The sequence below is a fragment of the Columba livia genome, chromosome 9, assembly GCF_036013475.1.
Source record: "Columba livia isolate bColLiv1 breed racing homer chromosome 9, bColLiv1.pat.W.v2, whole genome shotgun sequence".
In the NCBI taxonomy this organism is placed as follows: Eukaryota; Metazoa; Chordata; class Aves; order Columbiformes; family Columbidae; genus Columba; species Columba livia.
Window position 1 is genome coordinate 24,047,345 of NC_088610.1, and position 18,780 is coordinate 24,066,124.

The 18,780-nt window shown below is 45.2% G+C and overlaps 1 protein-coding gene across 1 annotated transcript in view; it reads right to left on the minus strand.

Moving 5' to 3' along the window:
• Positions 1-293: 293 nt before the first annotated feature.
• ARHGEF4 (Rho guanine nucleotide exchange factor 4) overlaps positions 294-18,780 on the minus strand; it is a 202,503-nt gene continuing 184,016 nt past the window's right edge. Inside the window, 10 exon segments of the mRNA XM_005509601.3 lie at positions 294-1,775; positions 1,778-1,875; positions 3,037-3,114; positions 3,832-4,075; positions 5,003-5,134; positions 5,969-6,098; positions 7,378-7,610; positions 8,234-8,413; positions 9,387-9,581; positions 11,788-11,967. Of these exon segments, the coding sequence (XP_005509658.3) occupies positions 1,695-1,775; positions 1,778-1,875; positions 3,037-3,114; positions 3,832-4,075; positions 5,003-5,134; positions 5,969-6,098; positions 7,378-7,610; positions 8,234-8,413; positions 9,387-9,581; positions 11,788-11,967 (1,551 nt within the window). The 3' untranslated portion in view covers positions 294-1,694.

The following is an 18,780-nucleotide window of genomic DNA, read 5'->3' on the forward strand; positions in this document are numbered from 1 at the left end:
TGCAGCTTTTTTGATGTTTCTTAGACATGTTTTCTGTTTCAGTAACTAGCAAGAATTCAGGTGCTGGTGACTTGCTAACCTTGACCAGTATTCTAAGTGACCAGCGTGTCTCCAGTGTGGTCTCTGCTTCACCAGTCTTCCAGCTGAAGGACGGCTTTGCTGAGGGTAACCTTCTAGTATCACTTCTACTCATTAGTGGGTGGGGTTTTTTAAGCTGCAAAAGCAACATCTTTGACTTGAAGAGAAACACATTCACACAGATAGACATGTGGGAGACATACGGAGGCTGAGAGTTGCTTTTACAAGTTTCTTTATGAAATTAAATGTTGCCCCTGTTCTGGGGGGAAGATAATAGTGCAAGAATGACTTTGTACATGCTACTGAATTCAGATATCCCTGGATGACCAGCCTTTGGTCAGCTACAGCATCAACAAACACTGGACTTCTGCGCTCTGCAGACAGTGCTCACAGCAATGTCACAGGATGTCCTAAGCTAGGGAACTCGGTCAGTATGGCTTCGATCTCACACTACGGTAAGGCAAATCTTTCCTTTTGCTAAACAAAGTTTAAATTAATTCTTTTTGGCCACAGTTTGAAACTTGGGTACTACAAGTGAGGCTCTTAGTGCCAAATTTAGTTGGTTTTAAAGTGGCTTTACATTTTTTTCAAGGTGTCAGAAACCTGCAGTAATATTCCCTAAATTGAGGATCTGTGGCAGTTTGCATAACAACTCTGATTTTAGTCTTTTATATTTGAAGTGTAGCCCCTGACTTCTGGGAGCTAGGTTTGCAAATATTGACCTTTCTTAAAAAAAATAATAAAACAGACAAAACAGGCATCAAGTTAACATCTGACAAGAACAATTACAGACTTAGAAAATACACAGTTCTGATTTTTACCATAAATAAACACATTACAAACAATGAGCATTTTCATTGGCCAGGAGATATGGCAGAACAATGGAGAGACTAGAATCTAAGGAATTGAGTACGGTATTAATTAGGCACATTTTTCTCTAACTTATGTAACTCAAACCCACTAGAGAGATTCTTGAACTTGACTCATGCTGCAGGTTCATTGGCACAGTTTTATGTACTCTGTAGTTCATCAGTGGTGTTGAACTAAAGGAAAGAAAAAGGTCACAGTGCAATACTCACTGTTGTCTGGTCTGAGTGCCTGCAATGGCTAAACGACTTAGTTAGACGTGTGTAGGAGGATCATGTCTTTGAGGAATGGGGGTGTGGGGGTGGGCAGAGAGCAGAAGGGTTTATCCATGGAAAATGTATCATGTCGGTGTCTCTGAACTGCTGTTCTGAGCACATCAGGTGTCCCAGCTGCCCTGCCCTTGCTGACAGCTGCCGGGCAGCAGGAGTGTTCATGGCAGGAAGGAGCGAGTCCTCACAGCTGAAAGCAAAAAAATCTTTCCAGATGAAACGTCAGGCTCCCTGCTGTGAACTCTTCTGGGAAGTTTGCCTCTTGGGCACTGTGCAAGGCTGGCTCGACAGGGCTGGCACAAATGCACACGTGTGCAAGCACACACGCAGTGTCTCACCTCAGAGCCAGTGCAGTCAGTTGGTCTGCAAAATAAATAGGGAAGGCAGGAGCACGTGTGCCATCCTCCGTAAACAAAGGATTGGAAGAACCTGGGCTCCAGCTCCCAGGACTGACGGATAAAGTGCTTTTTCAGAAGGGGTTCAGGCACAAACACGGGCTGCCCTTATTTCCGGAAGGGCGTCAGCCTGCTGATGTTCTGCCAGAAGTTTGAGGGCTTGCGCTTGGGCTCTGCCAGCATGAAGACTTGCTGCTGAGGGAGCGTGGTAGGCAGGGTGGGATGCTTCTGACGCATCAGAAAGTCATAGTATGGCCTGGTGACAGCTGTGATGAGGAGATGGGGAAGCAGGTTAGTTAAGCACAGCTCCCTTCCTGGTCCCTGTTAAAGCCACAGGGGTTGAAGCTGAGTTTGCCTTAGTACTGCCCTTAGTTTCAGCTCCGCTTTTCAGGATTAGAGGTGATGCTGTGGAAGTCCCAGAAGTGCGCAGCATAACTGACAGGTGTTCTGTCATGGGAATGTAGGGCTAAACAGCTGCAGCTTGTCATTAGTGACAAACCTAGCTTGTGCCTTTGGTTGTTCTGGGAGAAGCAGCTGATGTGCATGTGCCTCTCACCTGTTACAGCCTCCTGCACTGGATTTCTGAGTCATTTTGCGGGGTATCCTGTGCTACTTTCCCCTGAGGACTTTGCTCTATTAGAGAGCTCTGGCCTCCTCTTAAACTTTCTTCTGCATCCAAATCTTACTTCTGACTTCTTATACTGAAATTTATCCAAGCTTTCTTACAGGTGAGTTGGCTAGGATTTACCTGCTGGCTGGTACCACCAAGGGAAGTAGTTGCCTTTCTGTGGGTCTAGCGGAAAACAAGTCACATCTCTTCCTCTGGATATTAAGAGAGGGGTGGCATCACAAAATGGGGTAGCAGGAACCTTCAGTTGACAGTGCTGCAGGCACAGGAACCTTGCTCGAGTTCACACTCCCCTGGCTGCTGCTATATCTTCCTTGTCTCTTAAAGGTTTAACAGACCTGCCCATGGAATTCTGCCAGAATCACAGGTTTCAAAGCATTTTCCACAGGCACAACTGCCCAGGCACAAATAGTCCTGCTGCAGTGACCTTTATGAGCCTCTTTGCATCACCGGGATTACTACAGAACTTAACCTTGTTTTTTTGCACAGGGAATGCCGTACACCTTGGAGAGCCTGGCTTCTAGGGTGAGGCTGTGAACCAGCCTTTGAATGGAAGCTGCCAGCTTGTGGTTTCTGGCACAGTGCTCAGTGATTTGGTGCAAAGCAGCTCTCCTGCTGTTCGGAATAGCTTCCTGACTCCAGCTGTCTGAATCTAACAGGAACTGCACTGCGGCTTGTCACATCTGAGCTCACCATCTGGCCGCCTCAAGAATTTGTTAATGCCACTTCATTGAAACTATTCCCACATAGTAGATGTGGAACCACCCCCCCACCATGTATATGTTCAGGTGTGACTCACCCTTTGGCTTCCCAGTGTGGTGTTGCTTGCTGGCGTTCAGCATGGCCTGCTTCTTCTGCACCTCTGTGATTGAAAAGCCTTGAAGATAAAATAGAATTTGTATGTCAGCAGCAGCAGGTCATCAATTTGTATCTCATGGGAAGACACTGGCACAGACAGTAAAGGAAGTACGGGGGTAAGAAAATAACTGAGGTGAGAGGTCACAAGCTGAAATTACTCCCAAAGCTGGAGGGGCACATACTGTTCCCCCCAGCCTGTGCTGTGCTGCACAGCTCTGCCATCCCCCTCACACAAGCTTTACTATCAGCCCTCACCCCCCATGCCCTGCTGGGTGAAGAAGCCAGACCAGCCGTGGTTCATATGTCATTAGATCACAAGTCTGAATTAAGCAGCATTTAGACAAAGCAACGAAAACCTCTCACAAGAACCCTTGACTGAACACGTTTTGCATAGATATTGCTAAGTTGGGCACTCCTAATATACTGTAAAATAATGAAGCTGTATATAATGTATTGGCTATTTTGTCAGCAATGCCTGAACTTATTAAAGCTACATCAGCCTCCCTGAGAACATACTGCGGTGGGTGGTTGGGGTTTTTTTGGTTTGATTTTTGGTGGTTTGGTTGGGTTTTTGCATGTTTCTGCTCCTAATTACACAGCTTCATTCAGAATGTGCAGTTCAGCAGCCCACAGCTGGACTGGCTGCCTCCCTTCCACTCTTACACATTGGCTGGTAGCTAAGAAAAGAAAAAAACAGAACACCAAACACCACCTCCCAGCATTGCCCTATCCATACCTGTCTCCTGGTCAAGCTGAACCTGTCTCCTTTCATTCTCAAATGCCTTCAGCCAGCGCTGTTTCTGCTCAGGCTTTTTTGCACAGAATAAGTGGACTTCCTCAGTGTCTCGGCAGTGCAACTTAAATGCATTTTTCACACTGATATTGAAGTCCTTGTCCTTCCCATCTTCTACATCCAGTATTTCCATATCATCCATGTTGATCCGACTCTTATAATACAAGATGTCCCGACGCAGAAGGTCCTGTAAGAGAGAACATACATACATTACTGTTTCCTGTTCCTTTCTTAAACATTCATTTTCTTCCATATGATGGAGGGCAAAGCTCCTGCTGACACCACTGGCAGTGAGAGGAATTGCATGGTTTCCTCTAGGAGAGGCTGGTGTCTGCCACTGTGGGGTATCAGCTGCCCTGAATGAGAAGCAAGCCTGTGGTATCACACATGAGCCCAAATCCTCATTAAGCCAGTGTCAGAAAATAAATAGTATTTGAATCCTACAGTCCCAGTTAGAAAGCCAAAAACTCCTAATTAGCTTTTGGTTTTTGTCTTGAAAATGAAAAATAAATTTGAGAGCAGTGATAAAACAGTCTCAGTTAGGTGGAGCTACCTGTATGCCATAGATAATGCAAAAAAAAATTCCAGTGGAAGATACCTTTCATTTGCCCTACAAAGGAAGATTTATTTTATTACTTAGGTCATAAAAAATAGCATGGCCTGTACTTAGAAACTTACAGAATATCTTAATATGTTCTCATTGACCGTCAAGGTCCACAGCTCTTCATCAAAGCTGCAGTTACCTTCTGATTATGATGTTATTCTCACATGGAAGAGCAATTGAAAGAAAACATTTGAAAGAAAATGGGTGACAATGCTCCTACTTGAGTTGTGTAAAATAAACCCATACACTAACCCGAGAAGCAGCTCAATGCTTTCCTCTCTTGCTATAAGAACTAGGCCAGTAGTTAGTTCCTGTAGTTATTGCTGTGGTCAGGTGCACAGAACACACCAGACTGTCTGAGGAAAGACAGCAACAAACACACATTAAAAAAAATATCTCTGTGCCAGAAGCACATATGATGCCAGTAGATATTAAGGAAACAAAGGGGCAGCAAGGGACTTCACTCAAATTCTTTAGCATTATAGTAAGAGAGCATTTGTGTCTGGTTACCTTCTTGCAGCAGACAAGCTGGTGGTCGAAGAGGAAGAACATCCTCTGTTGGCTCTTGGCTTGAGGGTGAGAGATTTTTGTTAATTCCCCAGAATAGATGAGTTCTGAGCTTCTGACTAGGACGTCTTCACCCTGAGAACAGCACAAAGAACAGGCTGGCCTCAGCCATCTGAAAGCAGGGGAGAAGAAATAAGGCCGTAGTCTCGCAGGAGAACCACGACTTGGCTGAGGGACCTGTGGGGCCTGAATTCCTGCTGACCAAACTCTCCTCTGGGAATGAGCAGGAGCCTTTGTGCTGGAGGACAGTCCTTGTCACATCAGGGACACACTGGGCCCTTGACACCCTGGGACAGGAACTGAATTTGATAAGAACAATAGTGTGTTAAACAAAAAAAATCTCCTTTTCCAGGGAATCTGCTCAGGAGAGCTGATCCATCCCTGACATTAGAGGAGGCACATAGGCAGAGAGCTGAGAATCTTTGGGGAGGGAGACAGTCTGGTTTTAGGAGTCTAGGATTTAGAAAATTAGTAGTTTTCTTTCTTTTATTTAGTTGTTTTTGTTTGGTTTTAAGTGCCTTTCTGCAAGAATAATGTGGTTTATTAAAACATTAAGGAATAATTCTGTCCATCTTGAGAGTTTGAAATCACTCAAGATAAAATAGGGGCCAAAAGGAAAATAATAGAATTTTATTAGCCTACGTGTGAATTTTATTCTGCAAGGAAAATGGGGAGCAAAAATCCCAGGGAACAAGCAAAGGCAGCTGGTCTAGCTGAGTTAGATGTTAGACCTTTTCAGTTGTACTGAAAGATCCACATCTGTTTAAATAAACAGAAAAAGAACCACCCAAAGCGTGGCAGCAGAACTGAGGCAGGACTAGATAGTAATCCTTATGAAGATCTTGCTGCTGGCAGAAGCTGGAGGGGGAGAAGAGCAACATTCAGTTTATGGGGAACTAACTCTCTTACCTCCCAGTCTTCTATCGAACTCTGCCACTGAGCGATCTTGTCAATGTTCTCCAGCCGCCGCTTCCTCTCATTGATGAGCCGAGCAACGTTCTTCATGGCATTTAAGGCAGCTTCAACATCTTTAAAATCCCTAGGGTAGAGCAGAGGTGTTAGGCATGGCAAAATGACACGTGCTTGTACCTGCACTGCAAGGGGTGCAGTCTAGTGTGGCTTAGGGCTGGAGAGCAGAAAATAAGAGTTCCACTCACAGTTCTACCCCAGCTGTTTTAGACTGGAAGCCAGAGGCACGTGTTTCTGTGGGCAGCCTTTCAGACATGTGCTGGTTTTGAGGCACAGATTACAGTCTTGTAACAAATTCAGGCCCAATTTGTGGAAGCCAGGGGGGTAAGCAACCAAATTCAACCACAGAAGTGTAAATACAAGTTGCTAGCAGAATCTCCACGGCTTCCCAAGCCTTATTTCATTTCCACATTATACAATATATTCATAATGGCACTGTTTTTGTACAGGGACCGACTCTGTCATGCACGGATAAGGCAGTTCAGCAATAACTGGCTTCATTTCAAACAGGAGCCCATGGTTTATCTGGACGGGTAGGACAGAAGCTGATACACCCTCCCCCATGCACCATCTGCTGCCAACAGCCACTTCTGCCGAGTTTGGTGTAGCTGGGAAGGAGCTGTTCTGCACAACTTGTCTAACACAATTTTCCAAACATCTGTGTACTGTGTAAAGGAGCTTTCTGTTAAGAGAGCAGCTTCAGAACAACATGCTTACAGATTTAATAAGACATGCTCAAAACGGTTTTGAGGAATACCAGTGCTGTAATGAGGAAGGTACAAATAAGTCAAGCCACAATGGACCAATATCAACACTTTCCTTTAATACAGATTTTTTTCATGTTTTATTTCTGTAGCTAATTATTTCAAATGCTTGATTCAGTGGCTCCTGAAACGGAGCAATGGATTTGGCGGTTTTGAGCTACTGTCAAAGAGGCAGCGAGTGCACATGGCTTGACTGCTGTGGGGCACGACATGGACATTTTTGAGTATATTCTACCAGTGCTTTTGGAGGCAAAGTTTTTCAACACTACCACGAGAAACACTTAACTCCAAAGTATGTGTGTGCTGGTATCACAGACATGTGGAGCAAATAAAACAGAAAACTACCATTGTAAGGCAGACCTTGCAACTCCAGATCTGTAACAGACAGGAAAGCCCAATACTACTGTAATGGAAAATTATGTTTCTGATAGAAAAATATTTTTTTTTTTCATGGTTTCTATAAAGTAACACAGAAGAACCATGGTATGGGCTGCTCTTGGCAAGCTGCCCTCAAAACACGATTCCGCATTAGTCCATCTCCACAAGGCCAGTTTCGATTCTTCCCTCCCCACCATGCTGACCTACCTGTGTTGGGGGTTGGTGTATTTGAGCAGTTCAGCCAGTTGCAGTGGATATTTGCAGATTTTCTGCACAGGAGTCAGCAGAAACCCATCCAGAGAGATGTCGATCATCTTCTGCAGCAGGCGGCAGGCTTCGAAGAAGTAGACGTACTTGTTGACTTTGGTGAGGCGGGAGAGCTCCATGCAGGCGTTGGGGTGGTTGTTGCAGTATTCCGAATATATCTGAAACTCTGTTTGCTGCAAGGGAAATGAAGGGGTTAACCGTCTGTGTTCTTTAGGGCGATGGCCTGGCTCCAACTGCTGTGTGTGAGTTCCCTGGGTAGGTCCCACTTCTGTATCTCATGGGGCTGTTTGGTAATTTCTATCCTTCACAGACTTCGGAGCCAGGAGACCTACAGCTGGGGATGGGCAGCCTATATTACACATTACAGCACGTGCAGCTTATCTGAGAGACCGAGATGTTTCCACATATTCTGGCCTGTGCTCAGCTGAACGTTTTTCATGACTGGATCAGCAGTTGCTGATCCTGCAGTGACCTCAAAATGCCACAGTTGTAAACTCAGGTCCAGCTCGAGATTTTGGAATCCTCCTACATTTTTGCCTAAAGTAGCATGGTCTGGCAGGGAGTGTAGTTCTCAGGAGCTGAGACACTTTGAAGATGTTCTTTCCACAACCACAAGAACCAGAGGATGTTTGGTTGGGAGGTGGGTAGTGGCTGAACAGGGGGTGGTGCTGGTGGTGTTTAATTTGGTGGGGTGGGTTTTTTTAAACCAAGCTTCAGTTCTGTCAAATCACTTTGTAATTCCTCTGACTTAATCCACACTCAGCTACCACTTTCGCATGAAGTCAAATTTACTTACATATTCCAAGAAGCATGAGCCGACCTCACTCAAATGTGGGTGGTCTTTGTTGAATTTCTTCTCTAGTGCTTTAACAAATTTCTTCTGGCACCTGTAGATGTCCTCAATATTCCCAAAGATTGTCTTCAGCTGCTCTTCTGTAAACATATCAGCTCTTTTGCGGCACTGCTTAATGTAACCCTAGGAGGAAATCAAATTGTAAAGTGTCCCTGGGCATGTGCTCTGTGGCCTTTGGTTATCAACAGAAAACCCCACGGACAGTAGTCAGTTGTACACCAGGTTCCTGTACCCCCTTTCCTGCAGAGGTATACCCATGTTTTAGCTGTTATTTTCTCTAATACCACCCAAAACACTGTGGAAATAGAAACCAAGCCACAGTTACATCGCTGCCTTAAACAATACTGTAATCTACACCTGAAGGAGTCCCAGAGCTGCCTTCTCTCCTGGTAAAGACACCTTTACCTTTCTGCAGGCTACAGGGTGTTCTGAGCCCAGCACCGATCCACTGATAGATTTAGGCCAATTAAATCCAGTTGGGGATCTGTTTTGGATGCTCATGTTAGGAAGTACCTGGCTGATTTGAGGCAGAAGGGGGGCACAAAGGATACGGGGCAATGCTACAGGAAGAAAGGCTTGTTTGATAAGGGTGTGCTGCTTTGCCCCAGCTGGCTCTCCTGGAAGGCACTACAATTTTGTGTCCTTTCAGTGAAGAACTGTGTTCCTGCAAAACTTATAAATTACCTTCATTTACTCCAGAGCATATGACAGCGTGTCTCTTCTGGAAGAGGTGTTGCAATATTCAGCATATTTGCAAGTGAAAGACCTAATTGGCTGAACATCCCCCAGTTATTTAGATCTGAGCATGACTTGCTTGAAGGCCGCAGTTGTTGATTATATTACCTCAGAACATTTAATTCCATTTAATCAGAGCCCAAGTGGGTGCTTCAAATACAGAGGCATTTGAGATACTGCTGTAAAGAACTGTCTTCTGTTTCCTAAGCACGTAACACCATTTAGCAGAGCCAGCTCTGATGGAAATATGGTTTCACTTTTGGAAAAGCTACCTGCTTAGGGTGACACTCTGGGCGAGAATGAGACACTTCATTACCCTTCAGACAAGTTCTTACATTCACTTCCCACTTTATTTTGTTACCTCACAAATGTCCTTCAGATGCTTGATGTAGTCCCTCTCTGTGCTTATGATCTCATTGATGACGTTGGTCCTCATTTGATCTTTGGTGGTCTGCCCCATCCCAAAGCGGCGGGTGCCACTGCTGGAGTCGTCCTCTTTGCCACCCTCTACCTTCAGGGGATAATCTTCCATGGGTTCATCCTGGTTTACTCGGAGCTGTGCCAGACACACAAGATGTTCACCGTTTGTATTGCTACACACAACTCTTCCAAGGAAGACAGCTGACTGAATGGCAGACAAAGACTGAGCTGGGACACAGAGTGAAGAGGGCTGCTATGTGTGTATTACTTGTAAACATATTTTCCCCATGGGAAAGCTAAGGCCAGATACTCTCAGTTTTGGGAGGGTACTTTCAAGCCACATCACAGCTGCTCCTACTGTGTGACATGGGTGGTTATAAGCAGGCATCTGTTATGGACAGTCATAGGAACAATATGGAGTCCTCCAGGAAGAATACATACAAAATCAGGACAGGGAATGGTTCCTCAAGTGAAATCTGCTTAATATACCTGTGAGGGGGCACTTAGGGAGAGAGGGGAAAGCTAGTAAATAGTTACTTTTTTTGTATAGCTTCATTGTTGTTCTCCTATCATAAATAACAGGTGACCTCTCAGTATCTTCTTCCGCAAGATTATTTAAAGGGAATTTATTGTTAATATAAAAGCAGATACAGATGCCAGCAGGCATATGATGTGGTAAGGAATGGTATTACTTTACAGGGCTGTGTGTGAAACTCATGGTTCCTTCACAGTGCCCATCAGATGGCAGCACAGCATGAGCAGAGAAAAACACCAGCATTCTGTAGGCACACCGTCCTACAGAGTCTGTATTGTCAAAAACAGCAAAGTACCTTAGTAGTAGGCAATTACTGTGCATTTCACTTATAAGAACTGTTTTATGTAGTAGTATTGTAGCTCTTAGAGTGCCTACATGACTATTTTGTACACAACTCAGCACAGAGACATGAAAAACACTGGAGTAGGAACGTGCATAACTACAGGCATTTTTAGTGCAATGACACAAAACTGCTTTAAGCTTTAATGTAGTTTCTTCTAGGCAGGATTACTTACCACTTGATACACATATATTTCCATACAAAAAATAGTGCATACCCAGCCCTTGTCAACATAGGCATAGACTACACTTACTCCCTGTTTACAGGTGGTGGAGCCCTCAAGATGTGCAATCCTGATTTTCCTTCACTGTGAGCAGAACAACGTTGGACAGTCTTAAACAGTGTGAAGTAACTGAGAGAGAGACCTGCAGATTTATCCAAGTCTGCAGACACACCAGCCTTCCCGCAGTAAGCCTGAGACGCAGTGATCAATGGCAGGAAATCTTCACTCAGATGCTTGAATAAGTGCTGTAATTACTCGGCATCCCTAATAGCTAGCACTAGTCTGCTTTCCCCTCAAATAATATCACAGCTTTTTGCCAGCCAGGACAATAATTAAACTTATCAGTAACATGAAAGAAAAAAAAAAAAAACAAAAAACAAAAAACAGTGTTTTGACTGCAAAAAGAGCAGTTCCATCCCCACCAGTGCTGAGAGTTTGGTCCTAGTAATCTCACTTGCAAAAACATCCACTGTTCCTAATAGTTATCCAGCTGAGCCTGTCTCCTGCAATCTATACCAAAGCATTTCAAAACTTTTATAGCACTATCTGCCCCACTTCTCCAAGGACTTTAGCTACTGCATCACCTCGTATCACCTCCTTTCATACTTCACCTGGTTTTGGGTCACTTGTGATCTGAAGTGACCTGGATAAGGAGCTAAAGGGCTGAGAATCTCTGCCCTTAGGCACCTCATTGCCTTTGCAGCACTGAGGAACCTGCCCTGAGGTGCTGAAAGCAGAGCTGGGCATCCACACCAACAGACACAGCCCAGGGAAGGAAAAAAGCCCTTCTCCTCACAGCAGGAAAGGAGTGCACAGCAGTTACCCAGACTCTCGGTTTTATCCCCGACTTGCACAGAGAATTCAGAATGCTCTGCTGGAAATTAATCTAATCTCTGCAGGGTCTGCCTCAGCTGTTCTATATAGCTATTTCTATAGGGTCTATATTTCTAGATGGCACCAGGGTGAGCCTTGGCCCAAAAGCATCGACTGTGTTGTTCCTCCTCCCTCCCCAGTTGTCCCACATGACCTCCAAGACTTTATGTTTTTCTCCTCCATGTTTAAACACCTGGAATACAGTGTACACCTGATAGACCTGATATATTGTAGCTGTATGTAGAGGAATAGTAATGAGACGTGTTGAACCAATTACCTCTTGCAGTGAAAGCGCTCAGGAGTCACTTACAGAACACTAAACCTGGAGAAAAAGAGCAAACACTTGGTGCTAAGAAACATCAAGCTCTTACCCGTACGAAGCTGGCTGGAAACCAGCCTTCGCTGTCCAGAATCCTTCCCCACCACCACTCCTTGTTGGTAGCATCCATTACTTCAATGACATCACCAGCCTTGAATCCCAGCTCTTGGTCATCCATCGTGACATGGTCCCAGAGGGCTTCTGCGTACACCACGCTGCCATCACTGATGAGCTGCGGACAGAGCAAGTCGAACTGTCAGCTCCCCCCAGGAAAGCAGCACAGTCAGCTATTGTGGCTGCAGCTTTGGCACCATTGCTGCTGAGCCGAACAAGTGTTGATAACTGTTTGCTCCCCACATGCAGTGTGAAAAGGAGTTGGTGCTAGTCTGGCAGTTGCTTCAACTGACCTTCCTCTCAGTAGCATTTATTCAGGATCACTTGGTCACAGTATGTTTACTACCATAAAGAACATAAATTAAATGCTCTGGAATTTCTTACTGGTGACTTTGCCTCAGCCAGCTAACAAGGCTCAGGGGTACACTGCTGGTGGAAGGTGCTCTTGTACTGCCAGTGCAGCCCTGCCTTCAAAAGCCTTGAAATAAAACCTTGAGCATCAGTGTTCAGAGACATACTTCAGAACAGAAAGTATTCTAAGACCTCAGAACTAGTCTAGGATGGATAGAGCTCAAGTCTTTAAGGTGGTTAAACTTAGCACTTAAGCTGCTTAAAATAAGTCTCCTGGAGAGTTTAAGTAATTGTGCTGAGGGACAAGTTATTTACTGGATGTCCCATAGAGGGCCTACTCTAGGAAAAAAACCAACCAATAACAATTAAAAAACCCAACCATAAAAGACCACGTGGCTAGAGGCCCAGAACAGGCTCTTGAACACACCAGACCTATACCTGCCTGATGTAATTCTCAACCATCCACAGCTCAGCTGTGGTGCAGTGCTGTGTCCGTGAGCTGGTCCTGCTGGCCACTACAACAGGAGTGCCCGCCTGATGGCCAAGGGTTTGTCAGGTCAGAGTCTCCTTTGAATTCCAGCAACCACAGAGTACACACACAGGCTCCTCAGGGCCCCAGCATGACCAGGAGCGTCTGAACATCAGGGATTTCCCCAGGAAGGCAGCACGTATACTGGAGTCCTGCAATTCTGGAGTGGCAGTGAAGCCCTATTTTTCTCCAGGAAAATGGTACAATGATAAATTTTGGGAAGACAACAGAAAAAGCAGTCTATGAGGCACTAGGGAGAAAGACAATCTGTACAAAACCCACTGTCCATGACACATCTGACAGCACTGCAGCAGTATCATCACAGCCACAGCACACAGGTCCCATCCATGCTGGGCACCTGAGGTCACACAGTCACACAGTTCTCTACTGCTCTACTGGGTTACTATTTTTGCCGCTGCCCCAAGAAGAAAGACGCATGTTGTAAAAGAATGTTAGCATAATTGCGCATACAGTAAATCAGGAGAGAGCTAACGAGGCATTTGAAACAGAACTGAAATACAGTCTGCCTTTGCATAGCAAATGTCCCTTCACTGAACCAGAAACAGCTTAACGCAGTGTTCCTGTTTTTACAAGAATAACAGGATGATGGGGAAGGCAGGGATGAGAGGCTCCCAGTTATCTACACAGGCAGCCTGCTGGCATGCCCCACACCACCTTTTCTCACCTGCCCTCGCACCACCAGGGCCTGGGTGCTTCCTTACTGTGGGTTTCTGCTCCTCAGAGGTGACAGTCACTGTGGTGAGGCCCAGCAAGCAGGGGACACAGGGGACGTGCTCCTGTCATACAGCTGGCCGGTGGCACAACAAGAAAATAATCCAAGAGTATACAAAGGTGTCTCACTAGTCTTAAGCTCTTCGAGCAAGGATGGGCTTTGATCACAAGGCAAGTAAAGAAGTGGTTGTCATTAGTCTCAGAAAACCAAACATCAAGAGAGAGTGATGGACACACCACACAGCAGGGACAGCTGTGCCAGTCTGATGGCAGGTATTGGTCCACATGAGCTGGGGAGGGAAAGGCTTGACCACTAATCCATGCAGCTGTTAAAGCTATGTGTGGTGTTTTTTATGCATAGTACACTTAACAGGCACATTGCATATAGTTTGACAAGCTGGAAGCATACTCAGCATTATTCGTATTTTTGAAACACTTGTAGATTTTGTCAGGCTACTAGAAACTTAGAAGTTTCAGCTTCCTAACATGAGGCAGGGATGAGGAGAGTAGGGAAACTGGATGTAAAAGCATGTATTTTTCCAAAATCAGGTACCAGATTTCAGTTATAGAACAGCAGCTGTGGATGATAGTGGATTTGGCTACTCTCAGGAAAGAGCTTGTGCTGCTTTGAGCAATCCACCAGTGCACAACCCATCCTTCTGCTTCAGCAGCTTTCACCAGCACTTAGGTAAGTCTGACCACCAGGCCACATCGGAGCTGCTGCCACACATTCTCAGTTATGTATCTCTGTGGGTAAGGGTTGGCTGTTGCTGAGGAAACAGATACATGCTAATAAATCTTTGGAAAGAATGGCATTCATCTGGCTTTTCAACATACAAATTATGAGCAGCACATAAAGAAATGGCTGTTTCTAAGATAATATTCCTTTGCTGTGTGCTTGAATATGCCACTCTGAATCAGTGCTCTGGGTATGATGTGGTAGCTGGCACACACGCCATGGCCGTGACCAGAGAGAAGCTAAATGGACTTCCTCTAGCATTCTGATGATCACACGAGCAGAGCACTGGTGATGTGAAGGCATTAATACCTTACAGTACCAAGCTGTCAGATCTTGGTGTCCTGATGAGAAGACAAGAGACCATGCCTGACCTATCATTAACTACATGTCAGGGTTGATACACCCAGCTCACAAGGGGACAGAGCCACATGGTTCATCTCAGAGTCACCAAAAGGCATGTGACTGACTAGTGAATCCTCAGCTGGTATTTAAATCCATCTACTATTATTAATATCTTAAATTTTATCTATTCAGCAACAGACATAGTGTGAATATGATTTCTGAAATACAGAAAGTCACAACTGACTCAAATAGGCACAGGCAAGAGCCAAGCCACTGCCACAGACAGTTCTTATGCAAAGGTGTGACTAAAGACACCTGAAGTACCGGCCAGGATTTGATTTACTACCACCAAACACCATGTTTGTAGGGAGGAATACTGAATATGGAATAAAGCAAGAAATAAAGAGGAAAAAATACCTTATATATGCTTTGGATCGTCTCAGCTAATGTAGCACAGCAGCACTTTAAACATCTGCATGCCTGCAGGCTGCCAGGCTCTGCTCTCTCCTCCCCACACTCTGTGCTGGTATAACGGGATGGGGGCAGGGGAGCAGACATAAGCGCTGAAGAGAGTTTAATCGTCACGATGCTCAGAGCTCATTTTTCTGTTAGCTCTCTGTACCAGTCTGTACTTTACACTATTTTTTTCAATTGTATCCGGTCCAATTACTAGGTTGATAGAGAAATACAGAATTTACCCAGTGTAACAATCCCCTTTGCAGAGTAAACACTGAAGGGCAGCTCTGAGCCACAACTGACATTTCCATGGCACAGAAGCACCTGCAATTCTGCACATCACTGCAGCAATGAGCTGCTCCAGCTGGGCCAGAGCACCATGCAGCGGCCTCTCTGAGGAGCACGCTGCTACTGGGGAAAAAGGGGTCGGGACTCTTAACTCCCTAACCCAGGAACGCTAAAACACACCAGCACATAAAAACTTTTTCTGCAAAATGCATTAGCTGTACTGTGAGAACTGCTTGTCTTCCACAGAAGCAGGTATTAAAGGGAATGCTTGCCATTTCCAAGCCAGGCAGCGCCTAGGCTCAAAAGGCTCATCCTACCACAGGCTTTAATCTTTGCGATTAAAGCAGGGTTTGAGAAACAACTATTAATTTCCATATGAAACAACACTTATGTGCTGGCTTTGTAATATCAAGGTCAACTCGGTACATGTTCTTGAAAAGTCTCAAGCCAGTCTCTAGGAGAGAAACATCAGAAGGCAGAATGCAAACCCAGCCACCCTACAGCTGCTCTAGCTACTGCAGCTGGCGGCAGTGGAAGCAAACAAAAATTAGCTATTTTTCTTTGTTTATAACAACATTTAAGTTTGTAGACAGCAGTGTTTGCCACCCAAAGGCAGTACTAACACTGACGCTTTGAAACTGAGAATGGACTGCAGCACTAACATTACACTGGCAGTTCTGTGCATCTGCAGCCTCACCTGTGCAAGAGCAGGGTGGATCGACTGCTGTATCACAGCAATGCCTGTGCACAGGCTGCCAAACAGGAGACAGAGCCAGGACTATCGCACATAGCTGCCCCAAATTAAGTCCATTACATGTGGGCAAACAGATCTGGCGTGCCAAAGCCCAGTCTATGGGCTTGTTTGCATTCCAGCTACTCAGTCTCTGTTTGTCTCAGGGTGGGCACCTTGACATAATTACCTCATATGTCCTGGTCTGACAGGAGCTCCAGGCAATATTAACAGAGATAAAAGATCTTGACAACTTACAGAAGGAGGAATGAAGACACCTTTAGGAAATATTTATCTTTGAGCTACTTGGATCTAACTGAATAAAATTTTAATAGCTTTCTCTTAATAATGCCAAGTACACTGGATCATATAGAGAAAAAAAATGAACCCAAGAGCACTGAAGATACTGGGAACAGGGCAGTTCAGGGAGAAGGTGCCAATAAAATGAAATTTACTTTTCAGGTCTGTGATCCTAAACCAGACACGTGTGAACAGCACCTGAACCCAGGCCCTTCCTGGAGAACTACAATGGTTGCTGTGAAGCCTGCACTTGTTTCTCACCCCGCCCAAACTTTAGCACTACAGACCAAAGCTGAACTGGTCCAGCACATCAAACATATAAACCTTGCGGCAGTCCTGTCCCCAGAGGCAAAGCATCCTTCACCCCTCGCTTTGCTTCCAGAGCTTCTCTTCTGCAAATACTTGTTTTTTCTGAACGTGGGGGGATGCCAGCTAGCCTCTCCCTTCAACTGAATCCACAGGATACTTTTCAAATCATCCTGACAGCTTGCTCTTTCTACCTCTCAAAATTTATAGCTTCACTATTTAACGATGGACAACAGAGATTAATTTATCTCACAGAGCTTCTGTCATCTGAACAGCAGGCATTTAGTCTGAACGAGTTATCTTGATTGCCTTTACAGAGCATCTCCCCTTTGTGGAGAGAGGCAGGCACCCCAGGGAAGGGTTCATCCCAGGCATCTACCTTAGCATGATGCCCCTGGGGGTCCTGTCTCCCTTCGGTGCCAGGGAGGAATTTGGCTTCACTAGGACTTGCTGCCTGGCTGCAGGGTGCCAGAACCACTGACAGGACTCCACAGCCACAGCAAGCATTTCATGGCTTCTTGCTGCTCCCCTGTCTGTGTGTTTCAGGTTAACGCGTGTCCCCACATGGGCTGTGGGCTGCAGTCATTGCTTCAGCAGCGTGGACCCACACACCACAACCCCGTCCAGTCGTGCCCACGGCAGTCCTTGCCCTTCTGCACACTGGGTCAGCTGCGCGATTCCTCAGCACCTCAGCACCCTCAGCACTGATTAAGGATAGTGGAGGGCACTCAGGCACTTACCAAACACTGCAGATCTCCATTCAAAATATTTTAATTTGACAGTGATTCTCTTTTGACAAATTTGAGATGTCGGTTAGCCAAGATCTTAATCCAGTTAAGCGTGCTACACTGATAGTCTATAGTGCTCCCTTTTTCATCAGTGCCTGTTGTCAAACTCCTCATGTGACATCTAGTACAGCTGCCTCCATTTACCAAACACTCAAAATTTGTCATCACATTTATTTGGTAAAAACTATTTTCCACAAAACCATTCTGACTGGCATTAATTTCATTACTCCCTTTTATTTATATCATCCAAGTCCTGATTCTCCCTCAGAAGTGGTTTAAACAGATGGGAAGAGGAGGAGGGTCCCCCCGCAGCAGGCAAGGAGAAGCTTTGAAAGCTCCTTTGCAAGTGCTACAGGAGGAGGGAAGCGACCCTTGCAGAAAGCGGAGGCGGCAGAGCTGTGCTCCATGTTATTGCAAATCGAAATAACTGCTGTGTGAAGAGTACGGCATAAGACAGCATGCCAGGTGCGTGTCCATCTGAGCCAAGTTAAATGGGACTACTCAAACTCCACAGTGATGCAAGAAGTTCTCAGTTCCTCACCTAAGATATGGGAGCTGGACATTGTAATGCAAAACAAAGCAATGAAAATTTCTTCAGACTGTTTTCTTTTTGGCTGAAATAGGCCAGGAAAGTTCTTAAGAAAGCATGGGGATAATTACCTGTAAGCTGAGGAGGACACCTACTCATCTAGATCCTGTCAGTGCCCTCAGTTCCCACAACCATCACTCTCCCATGACCTGCATATCAAGGGGGTCTGCTAGTTTTGTGAACTAACATCCTTAAACTTTGACATACTGAAACAATAGGAACAAAGTCTTCCTTTCAAACCTGTTAGTACTCTACAAATGCTTGTTTTGTATCACATTTTATAGTTAAACGTTGCTGTTGCTGGCAGTGATTGCAGTAAGTAAAGCTGTAAAACAGCTTCCATTTCAACCTTCCATACAAGTTTCCAGAGGGTACTTACTTAAACTTATATCTATGAGACATTTATTTTCTAGTGTAAGTGAAATATTTTTTTCAAGAGCTTTCCAAACAAGCAGATACAAGGCTGAGTGACAAGGTGACAAAACGGTAAATGAAATTATATGCTGACAACTGTAACACAAGCAGTATCTAACACAAATGACTGACTAAATGAGCTGCTCCTCAGGAATGTCTCTGCAGACAGATTTAAGAAAACATCGACCTGCTCCATCAGAGTCAGAAAGTCTGAACATCAGGAATGACTCAGAAAGAAAGATGGAAGAGAAGAACTAGACAAGGCACAAGGAGCAGCAGGAATGGAAAGTGGGAAGGGTTTCTAGGCCAGTACAAGCTAAACAGACCTTGAAGCTGCAATAGAGAAAGGTAGACAGAGGGTGGCCAC